The 26081-nt window shown below is 39.8% G+C and overlaps 1 protein-coding gene and 1 pseudogene across 1 annotated transcript in view; one reads left to right on the plus strand and one right to left on the minus strand.

The window, feature by feature from the left end:
• The window catches only part of HERC5 (HECT and RLD domain containing E3 ubiquitin protein ligase 5), a 52742-nt gene extending 36252 nt beyond the window's left edge, over nt 1–16490 (plus strand). The window contains exons 17-23 of the mRNA XM_010356902.2: nt 3028–3171; nt 4174–4340; nt 10300–10366; nt 11261–11331; nt 14570–14753; nt 14837–14939; nt 16010–16490. Coding sequence (XP_010355204.2) covers nt 3028–3171; nt 4174–4340; nt 10300–10366; nt 11261–11331; nt 14570–14753; nt 14837–14939; nt 16010–16215 — 942 coding nt within the window. The 3' untranslated portion in view covers nt 16216–16490. The remainder of the gene's footprint in view (nt 1–3027; nt 3172–4173; nt 4341–10299; nt 10367–11260; nt 11332–14569; nt 14754–14836; nt 14940–16009) is intronic.
• A 933-nt stretch (nt 16491–17423) lies between these two features.
• Nucleotides 17424–21487, minus strand: LOC104657159 (annotated as a pseudogene).
• Nucleotides 21488–26081: the final 4594 nt, after the last annotated feature.

The following is a 26081-nucleotide window of genomic DNA, read 5'->3' on the forward strand; positions in this document are numbered from 1 at the left end:
CTGGCCTGGGTGACAGAGCGAGACTCTGTCTCAAAAAAAACCCGAAAATAATAATAACCTAAATTGCTTTGTAGAAAAGAGAACTTTCTCTTAAAATCCTACAGTTATTTTGGGGTATAATTGTAGATTTGACCATGTTCGGAAGATCTGTAACTGATTTTTTCTTTAGTTACCATATAATTTGTCTTATTAGTAAATATTTGATACCGAATCATAATGACCAGTAGATCTTTTGTGTGCTGTCCTTGTGGCAAGAACTGTTGTAAGTGCTTTGTACCTAATTTTTTAACCCTTTCAACAACACTACGTGGCAGATTCTGTTTTTCCCTCATTTTATAGATGGGGAAACTGAGGTACAGAACTATTAGGTGACTTATCCAAGAGTAACCCAACTGATAAGCATCAGAGCCAGGATTTGGGCCCAGCCATTAGGCACTAGACTTTCTGCTTAATCAAGACAGATAAAGATTGACCTGATAATATTAGTAAATGGAGTATTTTTGATTGGGGACCCTAGTTTATCACTTCTACTCAGATTAAAGAAAGATTGACTTTACTAAGTCTCAAGATACTGATGTAAAAGCATATTGCACCCGGACACAGTGGCTCATGCCTTTAATCCTAGCACTTGAGGAGACCAAGGTGGGCAGATCACCTGATGTCAGGAGTTCGAAACCAACCTGATCAGCATGGTGAAACCCCATCTCTACTAAAAATAAAAAAATTAGTTGGGTGTGGTGGCAGGTGCCTGTAATCCCAGCTACTTGGGAGGCTGAGGCGTGAGAATCACTTGAACCCGGGAGGTGGAGGTTGCAGTGAGCCAAGATTACATCACTGTACTCCAGCCTGGGCAACAGAGCAAGATTCTATCTCAAGGAAAAAATATATATATATATAGCAGGTTAAAGTTGGCATTTCCATGTATTTTTGCACACAGATAATTGTATAACTCTAATGAACTCATGTGATTCTATCCTTTGCCAGTCAGTCCACTCGATTATTTGAGTTCCACTTTTATATATCGTTCATCCAGTTTTTAAATGCGGGTAACACTCAGCATTTGCCATTTGCCGGCTCTGTGTGAGATATTTTACATGTATGACCCCTGTAATCTTTCTGATAATCATGTGGGAAAACAGGCTTTATGAGATCAGGCAGCTTGTCCTTAGTAAGAAGAGGGGGAAGGGTTTGACACCTGGTCTTGCTACAGAGATTTTTAATATTTCACTATTTCACCAAGAGGAATGGAAGAGGCATGCATCTAAATAAAGAAACTGGTAAGAGGAGCTTTCTGGAGATGCTAGTAGAACATCTGGGTAGAAATGTCGAACGGGTCTTTGGAAGTGACTGTCAATCAGGAGAGAAAATACACTGAATCTTAAGGTGAAATATCTACGAGTGGTAAACAAAGTTTACGGAGAAAATGAACCTCCAGGGAAAGAACAGAGAGAAAGGACAGAAGTGTTAGGATAGAACTGTTTGCAATTCTGGTTCTAGAAGTTAAACTAGCAGGAAAAAGAAGAGAGAAATAAAACCATGAAGGGTGCTTCATAAGCGAAAGCAAGGGAGAAGAGTGTGTCAAGAAAAAGGACATGATCAGAAGTGGAAAAGGAGTTAACGAAATCATAGAGATGAGATATGAGAAAAAGTCCTTGGAGTTTGGCGATTTACAGTTCTTGGTCTTCTTGGAGAGACCCATTTAAGTGGAGAAGTGGGTTTGGAAGTTGGCGTATCTCTCTGAAGTTTGGCAAGAGTAGAAGGAGCCCATGTTGTCTGTATTGGAGACAATATGTTGGGATTTTTTTTTTCCTTTTAAGGTTAAGGGGGACCTTAACATTTTTGTAAATGGAAGTGAAAGATTCCAAGAAAAGGCAGGAATGGAGGGGTAACTGAAGGAGCAAAGATGGGTTATGATAGCATCCTCTTGGGAGGGATTGGTGTCAGCAGTGGGGGTGCAGCCTCAGGGAGCAGACAGCCACTTCAGCAAACACCTTATGTGTGCTCTGGTTTTTTGAACATCCTGAATTTTTTTTTTTGTTTATTTGTTTATTTATTTATTTATGTATGAGACAGAGTCTCACTCTGTTGCCCAGGCTGAGGGCAGTGGTGTGACGTCGGCTTACGGCAACCTTCATTTCCTGGGTTCAAGTGAGTCTTGTGCTTCAGCCGTCTGAGTAGCTGGGATTACAGGTATGCATCACTACACCCAGCTAATTTTTATATTTTTAATAGAGACAGGGTTTCACCATGTTGGCCAGACTGGTCACGAACTCCTGACCTCACGTGATCCGCCCACCTTGGCCTCCCAAAGTGCTGGGATTACAGGTGTGAGCCACCACACCCGGCCAATTTTTATGATTTCTTTCTGTTTGTTTTTATTACATATACTTGGATCTGATGACTATAATAGTGATGCCAGTTGAGGTCAGTTTAGTGGTAAAAACTTTAGGCTCTGGGGTTTGACCGACATAGGATTAAATTTAGGCTGTAGGCCAGGTGTGGCAGCTCATGGTTGTAATCTCAGCACTTCGGGAGGCCGAGGTGGGTGGATCACTTGAGGTCAGGAGTTCAAGAGCAGCCTGGCCAGCACAGTGAAACCCTGTCTCTACTTAAAATACAAAAAAATTAGCCAGGCGTGGTGGTGCATATCTGTAATCCCAGCTACTCTGGGGGCTGAGGAAGGAGAATCACTTAAAACCAGGAGACGGAGGTTGCAGTGAGCCGAGATCAGACCATTACACTCCAGCCTAGATAACAGAGTGAGACTCCATTTCAAAAAAAAAAAAAACTAGGCTACACCACCTAGCTGTTGTATAAACTTAGAAAAGTTATTTAAATTCTCAAGGCCGCATTATCTCATAGAATTAATGTAGAGCTTAAATATGACAATATATAAGTAGGATACTTAGTGCCTACCAAATACTTGGGTCCACAATTAATGTTAGCTATTTACTGTTATTAAATGAGACTTCATGTATAGCAATATGGAGCCCTGGAAGTGATGTATTATTTGCTCTGTTTCATCAGGTTTCATTTAGTGGAGAAATTGGGTATGACCTTGTAGGAGTCAAGAGAGAGTTCTTCTACTGTCTGTTTGAAGAGATGATCCAGCCAGAATATGGGATGTTCATGTATCCTGAAGGGGCTTCCTGCATGTGGTTTCCTGTTAGGGTAAGTTCCCTTTTCTTCGCTTAAGGTATTTTGTGACAGAAAAAGTACATCTTATAACATAGAAAATTAGTTTGTCTAGACTATTTCGTGTTAGGTGAGGAGTTACGGATATAATTGTGGAGATAATCTATAATTCTGATAAGGTGATTATTTTCTTTGAAATGGAGTTTCCTTTTCCTGGGTTCCCATATCTGTCCACATAGAACTCAAGCAATGTGTTTTTTTGATCAGTTATATAATGCATGGATTAAAAAGGAACCTTCTTTTTTTTAGGTAGTCATTCTTTGTGTCAGTTCTGTTTTCCCAATGAATTTGAAGACAAAAGCTGTGGAAAGAAATTGTGAAAACTAGTTTATAAAGATTACTGAACCTAATGTATTTTTATTGCTGGTATGCTTTTAGGAACTAAAACTGTGGCAGAGATTTATTTGGTTGTTTGTTTCTTTTGTTTTGCTTTATTTTTGAGATGGAATCTCACTCTTTCACCCAGGCTGGAGTGCAGTGCCATGATCTTAGCTCACTGCAACCTCCGCCTCCCAGGCACAAGCCATTCCCGCCTCAGCCTGGCGGGATTACAGTAACTGGGATTACAGGCTTCCGCCACCACACCTGGGTAGTTTTTGTGTTTTTTAGTAGAGATGGGGTTTCACCAGTTTGGCCAGGCTGGTCTCAAACTCCTGACCTCAGGTTATCTGCCCAGCTTGACCTCCCAAAGGGCTGGGATTACAAGCATGAGAGTGGCAGGGATTTAAATTGACTTAATGACCAAATATTAGGTTGGTGCAAAAGTAATTGCAGGTTTTGCCTTTACTTTTAATGGCAAAAACTGCAATTACTTTTGCACCAAACTAATATAAACCCTAAACATTCTTATCTCAGGCTTTAAATTTTTCAATTTGAGATTTGATTTTATGTAAGAGGAACAAAGGTTTATTTAATATAAATATTTCATTGTACTGGTAAAAACTCATAATACTTTAAGATTTTTTTTTTGCTTTTCAGCCTAAATTTGAGAAGAAAAGGTATTTCTTCTTTGGGCTCCTATGTGGACTTTCCCTGTTCAATTGCAATGTTGCCAACCTCCCTTTCCCACTGGCACTGTTTAAGAAACTTTTGGACCAAATGCCATCATTGGAAGACTTGAAAGAACTCAGTCCTGATTTGGGAAAGTAAGTAAACATAGTTCCTGAGGAAGGACTCTATCTAATAAACATATATTTAGGCAAATATTTAAGTACACACACTTCATAATATTTTCATGTTCAACAGCAGCATTTTAGGTACTTCTGACCAGTTTTAATTTTGACAAGAATTGTTGGATGATAATTTCATTTTCTAAAATTAGGAAGTGTTGATTATTCCCTTAACTAGTCTTCAATGTTTGCATTAATCTTTCAACTTTTTCTGTGTAGGAATAGTCATGCACAGAGCACAGGTTACATACACCTTGGTGCAAAATCTACTAGTGATGTTTATGTTAAATGTTGTTTCATGTCATCACCTTTAAAATGGAAACTTATTTCTAAGTTAAAAGACAAGCCACCACCTCACCAAAAAATGGCAACAGTAGAAGGGTTTTAATATCCTTGCTGAGTAAAGCATTCCTACACATCCATAAGAAATATTCACAAAGTATCCAAGAAGGCAACCTGGGAAAGAAGCAATAGAAATGCCTCCTCAATGAAAATGTCTTCAGTCTCACCAGTGCTCATAGAATGCCTATTAAAGTAAGAGGCTAATTTATACTTCAGGTTGACGGTGGTTTGAAGTGTTGATGCTATATAGTATTAGCAAGGGCTTGAAAACTTTCATTTTAATTTCAGGTGTTATTAGTGGAAATACAGATTGGTACTCCTTTTCAGAGAACAGTGTGGCAGGACTTAGCAAAATCAAAAATGTTTGCCTTTTCAACCCAACAATTCTACTTCTAGACATTTAACTTTCAGAAATACACAACCAGGCAAGGATCAGTGTACAGTAATATGCATTATATTTATAGTTCATAATGTAAAGGCTCCCTAAATGTCCTTCACTAAGGGAATGATATATTTTTGGTATATTTATGCAATGGAATACTACAGGGATTTTTATTGTTATTTTTTTAAAGAGTAAGAACAGGCCAGGCATGATGATGGCTCATCCCTGTAACCCCAGCACTGCAGGGAGGCTGAGGCAAGTGGATTGCTGGAGCCCAGGAGTTTGAGACCAGCCTGGCCAACATGGCGAGACCTCATCTCTACAAAAACAAACAAACAAAAAAAACAAAAATTAGCTGGGCATGCTGGCACATGCCAGGAGGCACACCTCAGGAGGCTAAGGCGGGTGGATAGATTGAGCCCAGGAGGTCGAAGCTGCAGTGAGCCATCATCATACCACTGCACTCCAGCCTGGGTGACAGAAGAAGACTCTGTCTCAATTAAAAAAAAAGAATAAGAACAGTAATATGATTCTAGTAGTAGTATCATCCCTCTTGTACAGATTCAGAAACTAAAACACAGAGAGATTAGATAGCTTGCTCAAGGCCCCATAATGGCAGAACCATGATCTGAACACAGTCTGGCACCAGAGTCTGTTAATCATTTATACAAACTGTACTAATAAGGAAAAAAAAAAAAAAAATCAAAAGCACAAGATTTAGAAAGAAGAAGATAAATTTGTCATTTTTATTTTACTGGAAACATTGAAGATAACCTAAATAATCTTTATGCCTCAGAAGACTGATAATTAACAATGTACATGAACTAAAAGATCTTTACATTTGTATCATTGTTTCTCAAACTTTTAGGTCTTAAGATTCTCTTAAAAATATTGACTCCAAAGTGCTTTTACTTAGGTTGGTTATATCTGTCAGTATTTACAGGAGTAGAAATTAAGTATTTTAAACACAGGAATACACAATATCTTTTAGCTATCAGAGCATTCCACAGTGTCATATAGCTTCTTGAAAACTCTTCTGTTTACTCACAGCAGAATGTGAAAAGAGGCAAATAACATCTTAATAATGTTATGAAAATGGTTTTGATCTCATGAACTCTGTAAAGGCCCAAGGATTCCCAATAATTGCTGGTCTGGCTCACATTTTGAGAACCAGTGATCTCTGTGTTCAGTAAAACTCAATTTTAATCCCAGGAGGCTTTTTATTAAACTTGACAACCTGGTTCTAAAATTTATATGGATGAACAAAGGGTTGGGAATAACCAGAAATAATTCTTAAGGCAAATAAGGATGGAGAACTTGGTCTGTCAGATATCAAGAATTATTAGAGACCGGGCGTGGTGGCTCACGCCTGTAATCCCAGCACTTTGGGAGGCTGAGGTGGGCGGATCATGAGGTCAGGAGATCGAGACCATCCTGGCTAACATGGTGAATCTCCACCTCTACTAAAAATACAAAAAATTAGCTGGGCGTGGTGGCGGGCGCCTGTAGTCCCAGCTACTCGGGAGGTTGAGGCAGGAGACTGACGTGAACCCAGGAGGCGGAGGTTGCAGTGAGCCAAGATTGTGCCACTGCACTCCAGTCTGGGCGACAGAGCGAGACTCCATCTCAAAAAAAAAGGAATTATTAGAAAGCTGTGTTATTTAGGACAGTATGATAGGTCTTCCAATAGAACAGAAGATAGATCAGAAATGGACCCATGCCTATATGGAACTTTATTAGAGGTGACATATTTGATCAAGGGGAATAGGAGTACTAAATAAATGGAACTGGAAAAAAAAATGATATCTGTCTGGGGGAAAAAATGGTATCTGTCTGGGGAGAAAAATGAAAGTAGATCCTTGTCTTATACCATACATGATAATCACCTCCATGAGGATGAAGGATTTAGATATTAAATGCAAAAATCATGAAAATACAAGAAAATTATATTTCTCACCTTTGACATTTCTTAAACAAGACATGTAACGTACCAACATTAAAGAGAAGATTTCATACATTTAACTGCAATAAGATTAAAGAACTTCTCTGTTCATCAGGAGGGTGTTAGAAAAATGCAGAAAGGAAGGTGCTATCAGGATCTGAATGTGTTCCCCAAAAATTCATATATCAAAGCCAAATCCCCAGTGTGGAGGCCTCATGAGTGGAATTCATTCCCCTATGAAAGAGGCCCAAGGGAGCCTATTCGCCCCTTCCACCATAAGAGGATAGAGAGGGCACCATTGAAAAGGAATGGGTCATCACCTATTCCCTTTAGATTCAGACACCGAATCTGCTGGCACTTTGATCTTGTATTCCAAGCCTCCAGAACCGTGAGCAATAAATTTATGTTTATAGATTACCCAGTCTAAGATATTTTGTTATAGCAGCCTAAATGGACTAAGGGACTTCTTGCTACCAAGAAGTGTGGCATTGGAAGCAACTTTGGAACTGGGTAATAAGTAGTGGAAGAGTTTTGAGGTGCATGCTAGAAAAATCGCGTATTGCCCTATAGAGCAGTTCTGGCAAGGGTTCAGAAGAAGAGGAGACCTCTAGAGAAAGCCTCGGTCTTCTTAGAGATTACCTAAGTGGTCGTGATCAGAATGTTAGTATAAACATAGACAATAAAGGCAATTCTGATGAGATCTCAGATGGAAGTGAGGAACACACTGGAAATTGGAGGAGAGGTGATCCTGGTTACTATATAAAGTGGCGAAGAATGTAGCTGAATTGTGTTGTATCCTAGTATTTGTATAAAGTAAGATTCTTGACAATGAAATAGGATATTTGGCAGAAGCAATCTGTAAGCAAAGTGGTAAAGGAACAATATGACTTTTCTTGACTGCTTACACCAAAATGGAAGCAGGGAGAATTATTTACAGTGGAATTTATCATTAGAAAAAAAGCTGAACTTAAAGATTTGGAAATGCTCAGCCTGGCCATGTTGTAAAGAATGCAAACGTGTTTTGAAGAGAGCACCAAGGGTGTGGCCAGGTGACTCTTTAATAAAGAGATTAGTGTGGATGGATGGAAGCCTGGTGCTGTTCATCAAGACAATGGAAGAATGACCCCAAAGGCATTTCTGAGATCACTGGGGGCTGTCAATCCCATCATAGGCCCTGAGTACCAAGGCCTGGAGGACAGAACTATGTCAAGAGTGGCTTTGTGTACCCACAGGACCTGGACATTTGATGTCCAGTGCTGCCTCAAGTCCCTACTCATTGCATTCTGGCACAGTGCTCCTCAGCTGACCCAGGTGTGACTCCAGTGGCCCCAGGTGTGGTGTGGGTCACAGTGGCTGTCCCATCAGAGGGCACAGGTGGTAAACCTGGATGGTGGGCAGGCTGTGCCATCTCTACTGACACAGAGTGTACAAGCTGTGGGGCCTTGGCTTCTCCTACCTAGATATCAAAAGATACTTCACAGAGCCATGGGGTGCAGGCAGAGAACTGGCACAGGGTTGAGGCCACTGTCAAGAGCCCCCACTAAGGCAGTGCCTAGTGGAGTCATAGGAGTGAGGCTGCTCTAGAGACCCCAGAAGAACCACCAGTGTGCAATTCCAGCCTGAGGGAGAACCACAAGCACCCAATACTAATGTGTGAGAGCCTCCAGGTGGGCTGTGCCCAGCAAAGCCATGGGTGTAGAGCTGCCTGGAAACTTAGGAGCCCAACCCCAACCCCAGTGTGTCCTGAAGGTGGGACATTGAGTCAAAGATTATTCTCAAGCCTTAAGATTTAATGTTGCATGCCGTTTTGAGTTTTGGACTTAATTGGGACCTCTTACCCCTTTCTTGTTTCTATTACTCCCTTTTGAAATGGGAATGTCTATCCTATGCCTGTTCTACGTTGAATTTTATTTTATTTTATTTATTTTGAGACAGAGTCTCCCACTCTGTGGCCCAGGCTGGAGTGCAGTGGTGGGATCTGGGCTCACTGCAACCTCCGCCTCCCAGGTTCAAGCGATTCTTGTCCCTCAGTCTCCTGAGTAACTGGAATTACAGGCACATGCCACCATGCCTGGCTAATTTTTGTATTTTTAGTAGAGATGAGGTTTCACCATGTTGGCCAGGCTGGTCTCAAACTCTTGACCTCAAGTGATCTACCCACCTTGGCCTCCCAAATTGCTGGGATTACAGGCGTGAGCCACTGCACCTGGCCCACCATTGTATTTTAGAAACACGTAACTTGTTCAATTTCACAGGATCACAGCTGGCGAACAATTCACCTCTTTCCCCACAAAAACAAAAACAACCCACAATGAATAAAACATGGTCCGTTACTTCACAATACAGTAATCTAAAAATCCAGTGGGGAAAAAAAATCAGTTCAGATTCTACCTTATCCCAGAGGCCTTTCCCAATGTCATGTGTATCCCTTCAGAAAAATGTAACTGTGCTATTTTAAGCCTATGTGATTTCCATAGTTCTCTGGCTGCACATACCTCACTGTATTGTAGGTAAGACTCCCATCAGCATACTTCACCTTCAAGTCCCAGAGTTTATTGGCAGTAATATCTTAGTCTCAAGTTTACATCCCCTATGCCTGCTATGGTAGGGGTTACTTAAATGTTTGTTGAATAAATATTTGAGTGAATGAGCAAATACAATGAGACATCATGTTATTTCAAAAGCATGTATAAAGCATCATAGGATGATAGGATGGAAATATTTAAAAATTGGTTACTGTCCATTTTGATGTGACTTCTATTCTCACAAATGCCCTGAAACTATTAAGGTAGTCTAATTTCAGGTGTTTCTTAAGCTTGATGATATTGGGACAAGAGGTGCAGAGAAGGTCCTTTGACCCACCTCAGAGTTACTGATACCTGAAATTTAATATGAGACCTATTCTGTAAGTAAAGTTCAAAAGCTTCAATAAAGGTTACACCAGTTTGAATGAGTTTCACTGTCAGTGAACGTTAGAATCCTTTTCTAAATAGAAACCTACAATCATTAGGTAGGGAATTTAGGGTAAAGGGAAGAGAGCTGTGAAGCAGGCAGGCAGCCTGCAGAATTGCAGACAAGCTTCCTAAATTTGACATGTTTAGTTGACGTCTGGCCCTGTTTAGGTTATCGGTACATGGAGAAAGAAGTGCTGTGAACTATATCTGACCTCCTACCTTCAGAATAGCTATACATTTGACATTTATTTTAGATGCTGTGTCTAGTGATCATGGTTATTACGTTTTTAAAAGCAAGATTATTTTTTCCCTTAGGAATTTGCAAACACTTCTGGATGATGAAGGTGATAACTTTGAAGAAGTATTTTACATCCATTTTAATGTGAGTAACAAAAGCAGATAACAGATTAGTTTTAATCTGATTAACCCTTTACATATTTAACTAAACATGTCTATTTTCACTTAAAAAAAAAAAAAAAACCTGAAATAAATTAGTGAAAAAGGTATTGTTCTTCATCATGATCTAGGTGCGTCAGTTAGATTTTACTATGTAACAGCCAACCTTAAAACCAAGTGCCCTAAAAGAACATATACAATTTTGTGGGTTTCTGAACTGGGCCGACTTGGCTGGGCTGGATGGTCTAAAGTGGTGTCACTCACATGCCCAGTCATTGGCAGGCTGGTTGGGTTATAGGGTATCAGCTGCAACAGCTTGTCTATATTCCCTGTGGTCTCTCATTCTCCAATAGGCTAGCTGTGGCTTTTGAAGCAAGACTGCAGTCTTTATTCTTCACATGGTGGCCTTAGGATTACAGAGAGGAAAGGATAGCAAACCCCACCACACATGCTTCTGCTTCTTTCAGATCCTGTTGGCTAAAGTGCTTCACATGGCCATGGCCAGATTCAGTGACTGAAGAGATAGCCTCCCCCCTTGATTGGAAGTGTTGCAAAGCCACTAGGCAAAGGAGCAGAAGAACTAGGATGGGAAGAATTCGTGGCCATTCTTGTAAATCTACCATACTGGGTCTATGCTGTATGAAGTGAATACTGAGATGTAGCAATTTTCCAATTAATTTGTTTAATTTGATCAGTTAAAATAAGATAATTCAAGCTTTGAAAAAATGTATTCAGTATGATAGGGTGTAATTTTTTGTTTGTATATTCCTTGCTAGCTTTATGATAAAAATATACATTTTAACACATTCTTGTTAAAAAGTATGCTCCAAAGAGTTTTTGTTGATGATAGGTTATTATATGAGTTCATTTGTGGTTACAGGTACACTGGGACAGAAACAACACAAACTTAATTCCTAATGGAAGTAGCATAATTGTCAACCAGACTAACAAGTAGGTACAAAAAATGAAATAGTTGGTTTGTATATTTACTATTTTTATTTCACTAAGCTCTAAAAATTCCTTTTAGCTCTTTAATTTTTCATTATCATTAATCATTTTTTGCTAAGGCAGAGAAGTTGGTGTGTGTTGTATGTGTTTTGACATATATATCATGGAGTCTATATTGTGGTAAGAAATGGAAATGGCTTTCCCAGAGAGACCTTTCTATTTCTTCCTGTCCAAAATTACAGCACCACCATCTGTCCCTCTTTATCCACTCACTCTGCTTTACTTTTTCTTTTTGTATTACACATCACCTTCCTTTGGGGTTTATTTGCTTATTTATTTCTCATTGTTTTTCCCATGATAGTGAATGCGGCAGGGACTTGGTCTGTATTATTCACCACTGTATATTCAGTACCTAGAGTAGTCTACAGTGGTGCCTGGTACATTGCAGGCACATAGTAAGTATTTGTTGAAAAGGTTACTATGATATTTTGACTCCCCAACATCTTATGGAATGCCATTTAAAGCCATGGAGTTTGGGATTATAGAACCTTCCCTTGATAATTGGTCAGAGATCTCTAGGAAGCATGCTGGCCTACATCACATCTTTTTCCACAATTTCTTAAATATTTTTTTTTTAATTTTGTATTGAAATATAACCTATATAACAGAAAATTGCACAAGTCATGAATGTACAGTTAGTGAATTTTACAAAGCAAACGTGCCTGTGTAATTACTGCCAGATCAAGAAATATAACATTTCCAGCTGTATAGTTGTGTATTGTATGAACACATCACAGTTTTATCTGTAGTTTTTTTGTGTGTTTTTTTTTTTTTTTTTTTTGAGATGGAGCCTTGCTGTGTCACCCAGGCTGGAGTGCAGTGGCATGATCTTGCCTCATTGCAACCTCCGTCTCCCGGGTTCAAGCGATTCTCCTGCCTCCCAAGTAGCTGGGACTACGAGCGCTCGCCACCATGCCCAGCTAATTTTTTGTATTTTAATAGAGATGGGATTTCATCGTGTTAGCCAGGATGGTCTCGATCTCCTGACCTTGTGATCCACCTGCCTTGGCCTCCCAAAGTGCTGGGATTACAGGCGTGAGCCACCACACCCGGCCTATCTGTAGTATTTTTGACCGACATAGTGTATTTCAAGTTTTGGACTGTTATGAATAATGCTCTTGTGAACATTCTTGTACATGTGTTTTGTTTATGTGCAGGCATTTGTTAGTATGTAACTGGGAGAAGTGCTTGGTGCCTTGTGGTTTCCCCTTGCTCCATGCAGAGCAGGATCAATCCTCCTGAAATTCATTTGGATATTGATATGGATGATGCCATATGTGTGCCAGAGAGTATGAAAATGTTTTGTACATAATGGGGCTTTCTGGGGAGAACTGGACAGGCATCCAAGCTGATCTCTTTGGCTTAAGTGAAGAGAGAGGCAGGTGGCTTTAGTTTTTATGGTGGTTCCGGCATGGGGCCAGGGTTAGGGTTCCCATGCAACCCAGAGCATGCGTGGGGAAATTTAAGCCACACAGCTGTCAGTGGGTGCCCAGGGAGCGAGCCTGTGTTGTGCAAATTTGGAGGCGAAAGGGGAAAAAGGAGGAGGAGTGGTACTTGAAAGCTGTTAGTAAGCAAACATAAAAAAATGGAGGCAGACTTTCATCAGTAGGATACGACAGTTCTAATTGCTCTATGTCCACTCTAATAGTATTGCTAGTCTTTTTAAAATTAGCAATTCTGGTGGGTATATAGTAGTATTTCATTGTGGTTTTAATTTGCATTTCTCTCATTACTAATGGTAAGCACTTTATATGCCTATTGGCTATTTGGATATCCTCTTTTCAGAAATAATTATTCCTCATCTTTAGTCTATTTTTCTGTTGCTTTTTTTTTTTCTTGTCAGTTTATGAGAGTTCTAGATGTAAGCCTTTTGTTGGTTATATGTACTGCAAATATCTTCTTATATACTGTGGCTTTTGTTTTCAGTTTTTAAATGTGTCTTTTGATTAGCCAAACTTTGTAATTGTAATGTAGTCCACTTTATCAATATTTTCCTTAATGCTTAGTGTTTTTCTGTTTTCTATTTTATGACTACTTCCCTATCCTAGGGCTATGAATATATTCCCCTGTATTTTCTTCTAGAAGCTTATCATTTTATTTCTCACATTTAGATCTATGATCCACTTTAATTGATTTTTTTAGTAAGATACAATGTATGGATCAGGTTTTATTTTTTCAATTTTTGAAACTGTGATTGTATTGAACCTATAGATCAATTTTGGGGGAAAATATGACATCTTAAAGAGTCTTCAATCCATGAATATAAAATCTCCATTTGTTTAGCTCATCTTTAGTCACTCTTGAAAAAATGTTATGTAGTTTTCTATGTAGAGATCTTGTTGCAGTATTCTAAATAGGTTTCTTGGATCATTTATTGTATTTGAATCTTCTCTGTCCTTAAAAATTTTTTGTCTGCTTTTCTGTTAGTAGGAGAGGTATATTAGCATCTATACTATACATGTAGATATGACTGTTTCTTTAAGTTTTGTTAAGTTATTACTAAGCACATAACAAATTTTTGAATTGTTTTACCTTCCTGGTATATGACCTGGTTGTCATTAGTAAATGTACTTTTCTATCCTAGTCATGTTTTTCTGATTTTAGTATAGCTACACCAGATTCATTTTGGTTGGTGTTTGCATAGAATTTTTTTTTCCCTTCTTTGACTTTAATCTGTGTTTTCACATTTAAGTTACATATGTTATAAGCAGCCTATGATGGAGTTGTTATAAAAATTACATTAGGGCCAGCTAACGTCTGTAATCCCAGCACTTTGGGAGGCCGAGGCAGGCAAATCACAAGGTCAGGAGTTTGAGAGCAGCCTGGCCAAATGGTGAAACCTCATCTTTACTAAAAATACAAAAAAATTAGCTGGGCGTGGTGGTGGGCATGTGTAATCCCAGCTACTTGGGAGGCTGAGGCAGGAGAATCTCTTGAACCCAGGAGGTGGAGATTGCAGTGAGCTGAGATCACGCCACTCCACTCCAGCCTGGGTGACAGTGCGAGACTCCGTCTCAAAAAAAAAAAAATTACAGTAGATAATCTCTAGTAACTATGACAGTCCAGGACACATGGTAATTACTCAAAAACTGTTAGGTATTCTAGCTTTTATTTTTAGCCCCTCACCATTTCGTTCAGGATATTGCAGTAAGTGTTGAAATAACTTTTTGTTTTATTAAAGGAGAGACTATGTTTCTAAGTATATCGATTACATTTTCAATGACTCTGTAAAGGCGGTTTATGAAGAATTTCGGAGAGGATTTTACAAAATCTGCGACGAAGACATTATCAAATTATTCCACCCCGAAGAACTGAAGGATGTGATTGTTGGACATACAGATTATGATTGGAAAACATTTGAAAGGGTACATCATAAAGTCTAAGTTGATTAAATTCAATTTTCCTTCCTATTTCCTCAATAACTTTTTTTTTTTTGTATTTTCTCTAGAATGCACGTTATGAACCAGGATATAACAGTTCACATCCCACCATAGTGATGTTTTGGAAGGCTTTCCACAAATTGACGCTGGAAGAAAAGAAAAAATTCCTTGGTAAGTATTATATCAAGGAATAGGTCTGTAATCGTATGTCTTTTTAATGGGATAAAAATTTCCTTTATGATAGGTACAATTTGCAGCAAATCATAGTGTCAGAGCTACGCCTAGTCCAATTGAACATCCTCTGTGTCCCAACATCAAAAAACAAACGTTAATTATATAAGCGATCTTTTCCCCTGTGATTTCATCCCTTTTTATTGCTTTTAAAGTTTTTGTTTCTTCATCCAAGCTAAATATCAAGCCTTCTTTCTGTACCCCTGTCATCATTCACTTATTCAGCCTTTGTGGGATTAACTAAGATATTTTATTTGGCTAATTTTTACTGTTCCTATATTATTAATACTGTATTTGCTATTACTGTACACAGCTATTTTATTTGTATCTTTAGGCTTAATGACTTTCTCATTTTCTATTTCCTTACTTTTGAGAAACATTTATCTTCTATTTTTATTTTTGTGGATAACATGTATGTTAGAAGATACTCAGACTTAATAGAAGCCCAACCTACCTTTCCAGTCTTAACTCTTAGAGGAAATTTTTGTTCCAACCAAATAATCCCATTGTCTGAACACTCCAGAGCTCACCTTGTACCTTCCCACCTCCAGGCCTTTCTCTGAAGTTCCTTCTCCTGCCTTGAACCTCACCTACCTCCTTGTTGCTTTTCTAAACCTTTCCATCCTTAAAGGTCTGGCATAATTCTGAACTCTTGGAAATCCCCTCAGTCATCTCAGCCTGGCTCTCTCTCCTTATTCTCAAGCACAGCATTGACTCGGGAGGCACTTAACTCCATGACACCTCCTTGGGCTGTCTTATATCTCACAGCTTTTCTCTTGCTATTATGTGTCTTTTTCTTCACAAGAATCTAATATTCCCAGTCAGACTTTAAGCTGCTTGAGGACAGTGGCTATGTGTCAGACATTGTTCTAATACAATCCCCAATGCACTGTCAAATGTAGGACACTGCACATGGGCTCACAATAAAGTTTTGTGAATCGTTTTTTTCTCTGTAAAGAGATTCTGGTTTCCATGTAAAACAGATTGCTTCATTTTATTCTTCTTTTTAGTATTTCTTACAGGAACTGACAGACTACAAATGAAAGATTTAAAGAATATGAAAATAACATTTTGCTGTCCTGAAAGTTGGAATGAAAGAGACCCTATGAGAGCACTGACATGTTTCAGTGTCCTCTTCCTCCCTAAATATTCTACAATGGAAACAGTGGAAGAAGCGCTTCAAGTAGCCATCAGCAACAACAGAGGATTTGGCTGACCAGCAAGCTTGTCCAACAGCCTTATTTTGTTGTTGTTGTTGTTGTTGTTTCTGTACTTTGTTTTAGGCTTTTAGCAGCCTGAAGCCATGGGTTTTCGTTTCTGTCTCTAATGAGAAGCGGGAAAGAGGGATGAATAAGAGGCTTTACTGGCCTAACCAGAAACAGAAACTAAGTACCCGTGACTGTATTCTCTCCCTTGGAAACCCCTATGTCTACATCATATTCCTTACCTCTTTGGGGAAATATTTTTCAAAAATAAAATAACTGAAAAATTGTAAGTCTTATTCACTAGTCAATGTGTTTACCAGATCTTTTGGAATTGCTATCATTGCATGTAAGATATATCAATTATAATATAGATTAAGCTGTGTCTCTCACACAATGTTTGCATGACTTGGCCTGAAGAGAGACTCTTTAGCTTAGAAGTTTTTTTAAAACTTGTAATTATCTACCCAATATCTGTTCTCCCCTTCTTTCAGTACAGATTCCCTATATGGTAGAAGTGGCATTGTTCTGAGTCTTTTAAAATCATGCATATCCCAGCCTCTCTTCAAGGTAGGGACAGGTGGCAGTGGTGACAGTCATTGGGAGAAGCTTCTGAGGCAGCTTTTTTATTTAAATGGCTGTTATGCTTTTAACGGAGTTAGGTACAAAATGCATCCAAGCAAAAGAATGTTGTGCATACTCATTAACATAGAGATAAATGTAAATTACACTTTGATAATGTAAAATACAGTGTGTTAGGCCCCAAAAAGAAACTACAAAGTTAGCCGCAACTTAAGATACTGGAAAGACTCCTTAAGTTTTTTGTTTTTTTTTTTTGAGACAGAGTTTCGCTCTTGTTGCCCAGGCTGGAGTGCAATGGCGCTATCTCAGCTCATCGCAACCTCTGCCTCCTGGGTTCAAGCAATTCTCCTACCTCAGCCTCCTGAGTAGCTGGGATTACAGGCATGCGCCCCCCATGCCCAGCTAATTTTGTATTTTTAGTAGAGACGGGGTTTCTCCATGTTGGTCAGGCTGGTCTCGAACACCCCACCTCAGGTGATCCGCCACCTCAGCCTCTCAAAGTGCTGGGATTACAGGCATGAGCCACCGTGCCCAGCCGTCCTTAAGTTGTTTTTACCCATCATCTTTATTATTATTATAGTTCTAAATGATACCTGGGTGGGGCTTAAGGAATAATACAAAGCTCTTTTTCAGCTGTGGTTCAAAGAACTTTAATGAAACTGTATGACAGTGACATTGTAGGACCATGACATTTTCCCAAAAGTACTTCCAATAACATAGGCAGTTGAGAAACTTCATAGGTTCCAAAGTCAGGAAAGTGGTGAAGATGTTTTAAGGGAATTTTAAAACATTATAAAACCCAGTTCTCTCCTGCAGACTTTTTAAAGCATGGACATGAGTTTAAAGATACTGAGAAAACATCAGTAGTTTTCATAAAGCTTCAATGAACATCCCAAGGTATAAGTGTTGTAAGCAGCCTGTTTACTAAAATGTCACTGCATTGTACTTCTGGAGGTACAGGTATGCTGTGCTTACAGTGAGAGGACAACTTGATCCCTAGTTAAAAGTACCAGGGGTCAAGCTCAGCTTCCATTTATAGAGGATACACCAATAATCCCTAGAATAGTGAGTGGTTCAAGTACTACACTACGTTTCCAACGTGTCTCACCTATTTGCTCTTAGTTGGCACCTGGGCTTTCTTAAACCCTATATTTATAGAGTATTTTGAAAAGAGTCTAAAACTACCTTGAAAAATGGTCTTAAAACAATACAGAGCCCTTCCAAAAAAGCTCACTGGATACTCTAATAACATTTAGAGCAGGGATGTCCAATCTTTTGGCTTCCCTGAGCCACATAGGAAGAATTGTCTTGGGCCATACATAAAATACACTAATAATAATTGATGAGCTAAAAAAAATTGCAAAAAAAAAAAAAACTCATAATGTTTTAAGAAAATTTACAAATTTGTGTTGGGCTGCATTCAAAGACATCCTGGGGCCTATGGGCCCTGAGTTGGACAAGCTTGATTTAGAAAAAAGGAATAAAGAAAAAAATTGCAGTAACTCAGTTTCTTTCAAGTGAAGAAGAAAAATAATGTAAAACTAACGTAGGCTAAGATGTTTGGTAATTAATGTCAAAAAGTACCAAGATTATTAGTACATGTTTTGGTAATCACTGCTGGCAGGATTAATTTTTTGTGCAAAGTATATATTGAACAGAAAAATTATTTCAGCCTCTAATAAAAGAAAACACAGCAAGAGAAGCAGCTACAGGGCAATTAAAAGTTAGGGAAGTTTACTAGCTTTAGAATACACTTCAATTACAGAAATACTTCCTTTTTAAAACTACGGTGTTTTAATGTACTTTTAGTAATAACCCAATCTAAGGAGCCTGGGAGGCTTGTGAAAAACTCCACCAAGGTGCTACATTTCTAGAATGGGGTGAATTAATACTTCTGTCAGAAGGAAAGAACTGAGTCACCTCAGCCTTTTTTGTTTAAATGGTAACTCATAATCCAATGATGTATTTTGCTTCACTAGTTCAAATTTAGGCAGGAAAGGGACTAAGCTAACTGGTCAGACCCAGAAATACAATGATTTGGCAAGCCACAGTCACTCAGCTCGTGGATGTATAATAATATGCTGAAAAGCTGCCGAACTCTTGTCTGTTCCTTCACATCTGTAGAGGAGTTTGATACAATCACTTCTCTTTCTCGACTTTTAAGTTTCATACAGGCAAAGAGATCACAAACTGTAGGGTAGCCATCATGGTCTTGGGGGAAGTTATGTTCCTCCTGTAAGGGTGGATTAAGTAATACTTCCTGGCCCTTCTTCTGAAGCAGCCACTTGTCTTCTCCAGACAATCACTGGCTGAGAGTGCCCATCTTCTTTCCTGGCAGGACCCAGTCAGCTGTATTAAAGGGACACCAGGAAGTGATTGTGGGGCTTTTAAGCTTTTGTTGGCCAGCCCTGTCCTCAGTACTAGGCACTTCCTTGGGACTTACTTCCTTATGTGGGGGCCTGATGAGCCACTCTGACAAGGGACTGTTGTTTATGACTTGGAATCAGCAATTCTAGAAGGAGCCATTGCCTTTGATGTCTTAGCTTGTTCTTGAAGGACAGGGCCACATATTCAGGGAATCGATGCTTCTCAGGTTCAGGTTTGGGTTCCACAGGTATCCCATTTTTTTGTCCATCTTTCTTTAGAAGCCACTTATACAGAGCTTCCTTCTCAATTCTCATACACTCTGAAAAACTTTTGCAGGGCTCATTGACTTTGCATATGTCCTTTACTTTATATGGGTCCTGATGTTTCTGGACAAGTCAATCCTCGGAAATGATGCTGAGGATAGACAATAGTTTCTTGGCCTCCAAGTAGTCATTCAGGCACTTCACATTACCCAGGTTTTTCAAAATCTCTACACTGCTGGGCTGGTTGCCCCAACAGTTGATATAGGAGTTGGTTTTGACAAGCCAATCGTTCATATTGTAGGACTGGAACAAGAATGTAAACTTATCACTGGTTTCACAACTGCCATTCTCAGGCTTCTCCAGCTTATGGGATTCCTGGGGAATCGCCAGCCAGACAGATCCATCTCATCTTGATCAGAAAGCTCTAGATCTTCTACCCTTTCAATTAAATGAAGAAGGAACTGGTAGTAAAATGCTGTCACTTTGGGTAACTTGGTTTTTCAGGAACTTCTTGTTGCTGATTCTTGAGGAGCAAGTTTTGAAAGCCCTTTCGGTTGCCTGAGACATTACTGAAGAAACTGCAGGCTTTGGAAGAAGTCTATTCTCCAAGGTCTGCTTTTTGGTGAGCCAGTCCTGGGGGGTTGTTCCTGAAGACCACTGGTATGGTGGAGCTCCAAGGAGCCATTCACTTAGAGGGACATCTGTGATGCTGGATGCTGACTTCTGCTCTGGCATTAGGATATAGCCTTTCTTCTCCAGGAAGGGCCTGATAGTTGATGAGTTAGCATGAGGCATGAAGTGCTAAGGAATTTGAATTGTCTTGAGAAACCCAAATGTGGTGATAGTCATGCAGAGCAGTTGTGTCTGCTTCAAAGAGCAGGATTGTTGAATCTTCAAACTTAGGTGTCAAACTGCCCAGTCCCTCCAGGCACACAGAGACTTGATTGGCTAGATCTTTGTTTTGGGTGCTCTTCAGTTAATGAATAAGACCACTGAACTGGCCAAATAACCAGTAGAGCTGCTGGGCCTGCGGCTGAAATATCTCCTCTTTAAGCTGATAAATGAGGTCTAACTGTTCATACAGCCACCTCAGTTTGTAAGGCATTCCAGGTGACAGCTTATACAACTGTGAACCCAAGCTTTGACTTCTCACAAGTTATCTTTAATTTGCTGTTCGGCCCAGGGAACTCCACCAATAGCAAGCTCTTAAGTCCCTCCATGCATTACTATACCTCAAAAGGGGTTCTCTATTACTGGAGCAGCCACTCTGGTCATGTGAGGTATTCGTTCTGCTCACTGCTCCAGCTCCCAATCCCTCTTCGGGTGATCCAAGGGGACTTTGGGGTGGACAGGGACACAGCCCCACACAAAACTCCTGAGGAGGCTTTTTAAAAGGGAATCTTTCCAACTGACTGGAACCTTTTTGTTTCCTCCTTTATTCTTCACATAGAACAGTATTACCTACTATTGCTCTGACCCCATATAAGGAGTCTTGCATCAGCCACATGAGGAACACAATTCTCCTACTCTGAAGACACAGCAACAAGGGTGCCAGCTTGAATCAGAAAATAAATCTGCTGTGTCTTGATCTTGGGTTTCCCAGCCACCAGACTGAGATAAATTCCTGTTCTTTATAAATTACATAGTCTCAGGTATTCTGTTATAGCAGCACAAAATGGACTTACATCCTACCCACGATATGTAAAGAACTCTCAACATCCAAAAATTCAATTTTAAAACGGGCAAAGATTTGAACAGATACAAGAAGATATATCGATGGCAAATAAGTTCAACAACATTTATCATTATGGAACTGCAAATCAAAACCCAAGTAAGGTACCACATCACACCTATTACCATGGCTAAAATTAAATAGACATACCAAATGTTGATAAGGATGTGGAAGAACTAGAACTCTTATACACGGTTGGTGGGAATTTAAATGGTTTGACCACTTTGGAAAACTGTTAGGTAGTTTCTTAAAAAGAAATATCTACAATATGATCCTGCTATTCTACTCTTAGGAATTTACCCAAGAGAAATAAAAGTGTATGTCCACGTAAGGATTACATACAAATGTTCATAGCAGCTTTATTTCTTTTTTTTTTTTTTTTTTTTTTGAGGCGGAGTCTCGCTCTGTCGCCCGGACTGGAGTGCAGTGGCCAGATCTCAGCTCACTGCAAGCTCCGCCTCCCGGGTTCCCGCCATTCTCCTGCCTCAGCCTCCCGAGTAGCTGGGACTACAGGCGCCCGCCACCTCGCCCGGCTAGTTTTTTGTATTTTTAGTAGAGACGGGGTTTCACCGTGTTAGCCAGGATGGACTCGATCTCCTGACCTCGTGATCCACCCGTCTCGGCCTCCCAAAGTGCTGGGATTACAGGCTTGAGCCACCGCGCCCGGCCAGCAGCTTTATTTCTAATAGCCAGAAATGGAAAACAACTCAAATGTCCATCAATAGGTGAATACATAAATAAATTGTGGTCTGTCCATACTATAGAATAATATTCAGCAATAAAAAGGAATGGACTGTTGACACAACAACATGCAGGAATCTCAAAATAATTATACTGAGTGAGAGAAGCTAACAATGACTATATCCTGTATATTTATATTTATATAAAATTTACATTTACATTTATATAAAATTTACATTTATATAAAATGCCAGACATTGCAAGCTAAAGTACTGTGACAGAAAGCAGATAAGTGGTTGCCTGGGAAAGGGGATGGGGGTGGGGAGGGACAGGAGGTAAGGATTACAGAATGGCACAAGGAACTTTTGCGGGATGATGGACACGTTCATTATTTCAATGGTGAGAATGGTTTCACAGGTATATACATATCCCATAATTTGTCAAATTACACACTTTAAATGTGTGTAATTTATTGTATGCCTCTTATATCTCAAAAAAACTGTTTTTAAATTCCAAAGAGAGATGATCTTTCTTATTTGCCTACCTTGAGTCTCATACCCATTCCATGGCCAGGAAAGGTTAAGATGATTGGCAATTCCCCTAGAATTGCATCCAATGGAGAAAGAAATTGAGGAGCTATTCTAAAGAAACAGTTCTAGTACAAGCAGCAACTATAAAATTCTAATATGCCTTGGGAAATCTGTCACTGTATACTTTTTGAGTACATAAATGAACATGTATTTCATTTTGTGTGCGTGTGTGTGCCAAGATGGCAAGCTGTTTGCCTGGGGACAGAATTTAGGGCAACTTTGAGTTGAAAGATAATTTGCCTCAGTCCCTAAATCACAAGGATGACCTTTTAAGGAGTTACCTTGGCTAATAGTTTTGTAAGAGATGCTCACAGTACGGGAGAAACAAGAGAGGAATAATTTTTTGAAACTGGTTAAAGACGATGGTCTGTTAAGAGGGTACAAGAGTCTAATTATGATTAATAAAATAAGATATTCAAGGCCAACCTATAAAACATGCAACCTGAAAGTATTTGAAGGATAGCTCACAATAGGTAGAAAATGAACGTGTCTTTCATTTGCTAATACAGTAAAACAAATTAATAATAAGACAAGATACAAACTCAAACAACACCAGTGAGTAAATGTTTTCCTCTGTTATGAAGTGGTATTTATATTCTCAAGCAGAGAGAAAATGGGATAAAATAAAATCTATCTTATTTAATATGTATTTTTAAATGTGTGCTAAATTGTGTGTGTTATAGAAGAAAGGGTAATAGTTGTACCTGGTGTGTGATGTCCACCGATTAGACCTAGAGTGGGATCTACCTCTGGAATTTCCTACTTTTTTTTTTTTTTTTGAGATGGAATCTCACTCTGTCGCCCAGGCTGGAGTGCAGTGGCATGATCTCAGCTCACTGCAACCTCTGCCTCCTGGGTTCAAGCGATTCTCCTGTCAGCCTCCCGAGTAGCTGGGACGACAGGCGCCCACCACCACGCCCGGCTATTTTTTTGTAGTTTTAGTAGAGATGGGGTTTCACCGTGTTAGCCAGGATGGTCTCGATCTCCTGACCTCGTGATCCACCCACCTTGGCCTCCCAAAGTGCTGGGATTACAGGCGTGAGCCACCGCGCCTGGCCTGGAATTTCCTACTTGCTAGCTATCTGTAAACCCACTTCCAACACCCTTTGTTTCTTTCTCCCTCCCTGTCTCTGAGGAGAGGTGTCTTGTGCTCTATTTGTGCTCTGATTGCATTCCTTTCCATCTCCATCATTTCTCCATGCTTTCCTATTTTGTTTTTTTGTTTTTTTTGTTTTTTTTTTTGAGACAGAGCCTCGCTCTATTGCCCAGGCTGGAATGCAATAGTGCAATGCAGGCCCACCACAACCTCTGCCTCCCCACAACCTCTGCTTCCTGGGTTCAAGGGATTCTCATGCCTCAGCCTCTCAAGTAGCTGGAATTACAGGCATGCACACCACACCCAGCTAATTTTTATATTTTTGGTAGAGACGGGGTTTGGCCATGTTGCCCAAGCTGGTCTCAACTCCTGGCCTCAGGTGATCCACCAACTTTGGCCTCCCAAAGTGCTGGGATTACAGGCGTGAGCCACTATGCCCAGCCAGCTTTCCTATGTCTTCTAATCTTCAATTGCTTCACCACAGGCTCTTCTATATCCACATTTCTGCCATTAAGATAATACATTTTAGAATTTCCCTCTTCCATTATATATTCCCCTTTCCCTTCTTCCTTGCTTTTTCCTAAAAATCTACAATTAGGAAATTCCAGCCTCAATATCTCCGTGACACTGTAATCTGCCCTCCAGTCCCCCACTTCTCCCACTCAGACTGCTCCAGTAAAAGCCACAGATGACTGTTTTTGTTGCAAATATCAACAGAAACTTGTTATTTCCATCTTAAATCATTTCTACCACATTTGAAGCCTTTGATTACTGCTCTCCTTTTCTTGGCTTATTTTCCATTTCCTTTGTATCCTTACACCCCCAACCCCTGGACTCCTGATCAAGTCTATGGCTTCAGTTATTACTGGGCCCACGGCTAAAGTGTCTCCTCTTTAAGCTGATAGATGAGGTCTGCCTGTGATACCTGGAGCTATACCTCTGACCTACAGGAATTCATATATTCCAGCACCATAGCCATTTTTCTGTGTAGTCTATGTCACTACCTGTATGCCCCTTGGCTCTTTAATCTCAACATTTGCAAGGAGAAAATTGTCATTTTTTAGTCCAAAAATGTTTTTCTATATTTCACAGCTTGGAGTGATCCCACCAATATCTTCAAGAAGAAGCCTACAGTCATCTTCCATTTCTCCCTCTTTTTTTTTTTACCACATTCCACATTCAAGTCAAGTTCTAATAATTCTAGTTTTAACATCTCTGTAACCCCACTACTGCCAGTGCTCAAAGTTCAAGATCATCATCTACTGGCTGGGCGCAGTGGCTCACACCTGTAATCCCAGCACTTTGGGACATCGAGGCGGGTGGGTCACCTGAGGTCAGGAGTTCGAGACCAGTGTGGCCAACATGGTGAAACCCCCATCTCTACCAAAAATACAATAATTAGCTGGGTATGGTGGTGGGTGCCTGTAATCCCAGCTACTCAGGGAGCTGAGGCAGGAGAATTGCTTGAACTCGAGAGGCGGAGGTTGCAGTGAGCCAAGATTGTGCCATTGTACTCCAGCCTGGGCGACAGAACAAGACTCAGTCTCAAAAAAAAAAAAAAAATCATCTCTTGTCCCATCACTTCATTAGCCTCTCAATTGGTCTCCCTATATCTAGACCAACACTGGCCAGCAGAGCTTGCTGTGAAGCTGGAAATCTTTATCTGCACTGTCCAATAAATTGGACTCCTCTGTACATAAGGCTTAGTCTTTGAAGAATTTTGAAAAGTGAATACATTCATTGGCAGCAGTGGGAAAAACAGTCTAGAACTGTGCTGTGCTGTATGGGCTCTTTAATAAAAATTCAATACATTTAAAAGGTTCTCAGTCACAGTCACATTTCTAGTACTCAATATCTACATGTGACAAGTGGTTACTGTACTGTAAGTATGAACACTTGCCACAGCAGGGATCTGTAACACACAAACCCTCTGGTACGCTGCACGTGTTTTTTTTTTTCTTTTTCCTTTTTTATGGGAAAAACAACCATAGTGTTTATCAGCTGCACAAATCCAAATAATTTAAAAGTCAGGCAATAAATTCCGATTTCACTGACACTATTATTACAGCTCCCAAATCCTTCCTGATGTGCCCTGTGTACAGCTCCAGCCTCATCTCCCACTGTTTGGGAGATTTTGTTACTGTGTAAACATCACAGAGTACACTTACACGCTGTGTTTGTAAGTACACTGTGATGTTTGCATGATGTTACAAACCTGTACAGCATGTGTACTGTACTGAACAATGTAGGCAATTGTAACACAATGGTCGATATTTGTATATCTAAAAATAGAAAAGGTACAGTAAAAATATGATATAAAAGATTTTTAAAAAATGGTACTTAGCATGAATGGAGCTTGCAGGACTGGAAGTTGCTCTGAGTGTCAGTGAGTGAGTGGTGAGTGAATGTGAAGGCCTAGGACATTATACCACTGTAGACTTTATAAACACTGTACACTTAGGCTACACTACATTTATTTAAAACATAAAGCAATTGCTTTACAACATTATGGCAGCTATGATGCTACTAGGTGACAGGAATTTTTAGCTCCTCATGTAATCTTATGGGT

Source organism: Rhinopithecus roxellana, chromosome 2, assembly GCF_007565055.1.
Source record: "Rhinopithecus roxellana isolate Shanxi Qingling chromosome 2, ASM756505v1, whole genome shotgun sequence".
Lineage (NCBI taxonomy): Eukaryota > Metazoa > Chordata > Mammalia > Primates > Cercopithecidae > Rhinopithecus > Rhinopithecus roxellana.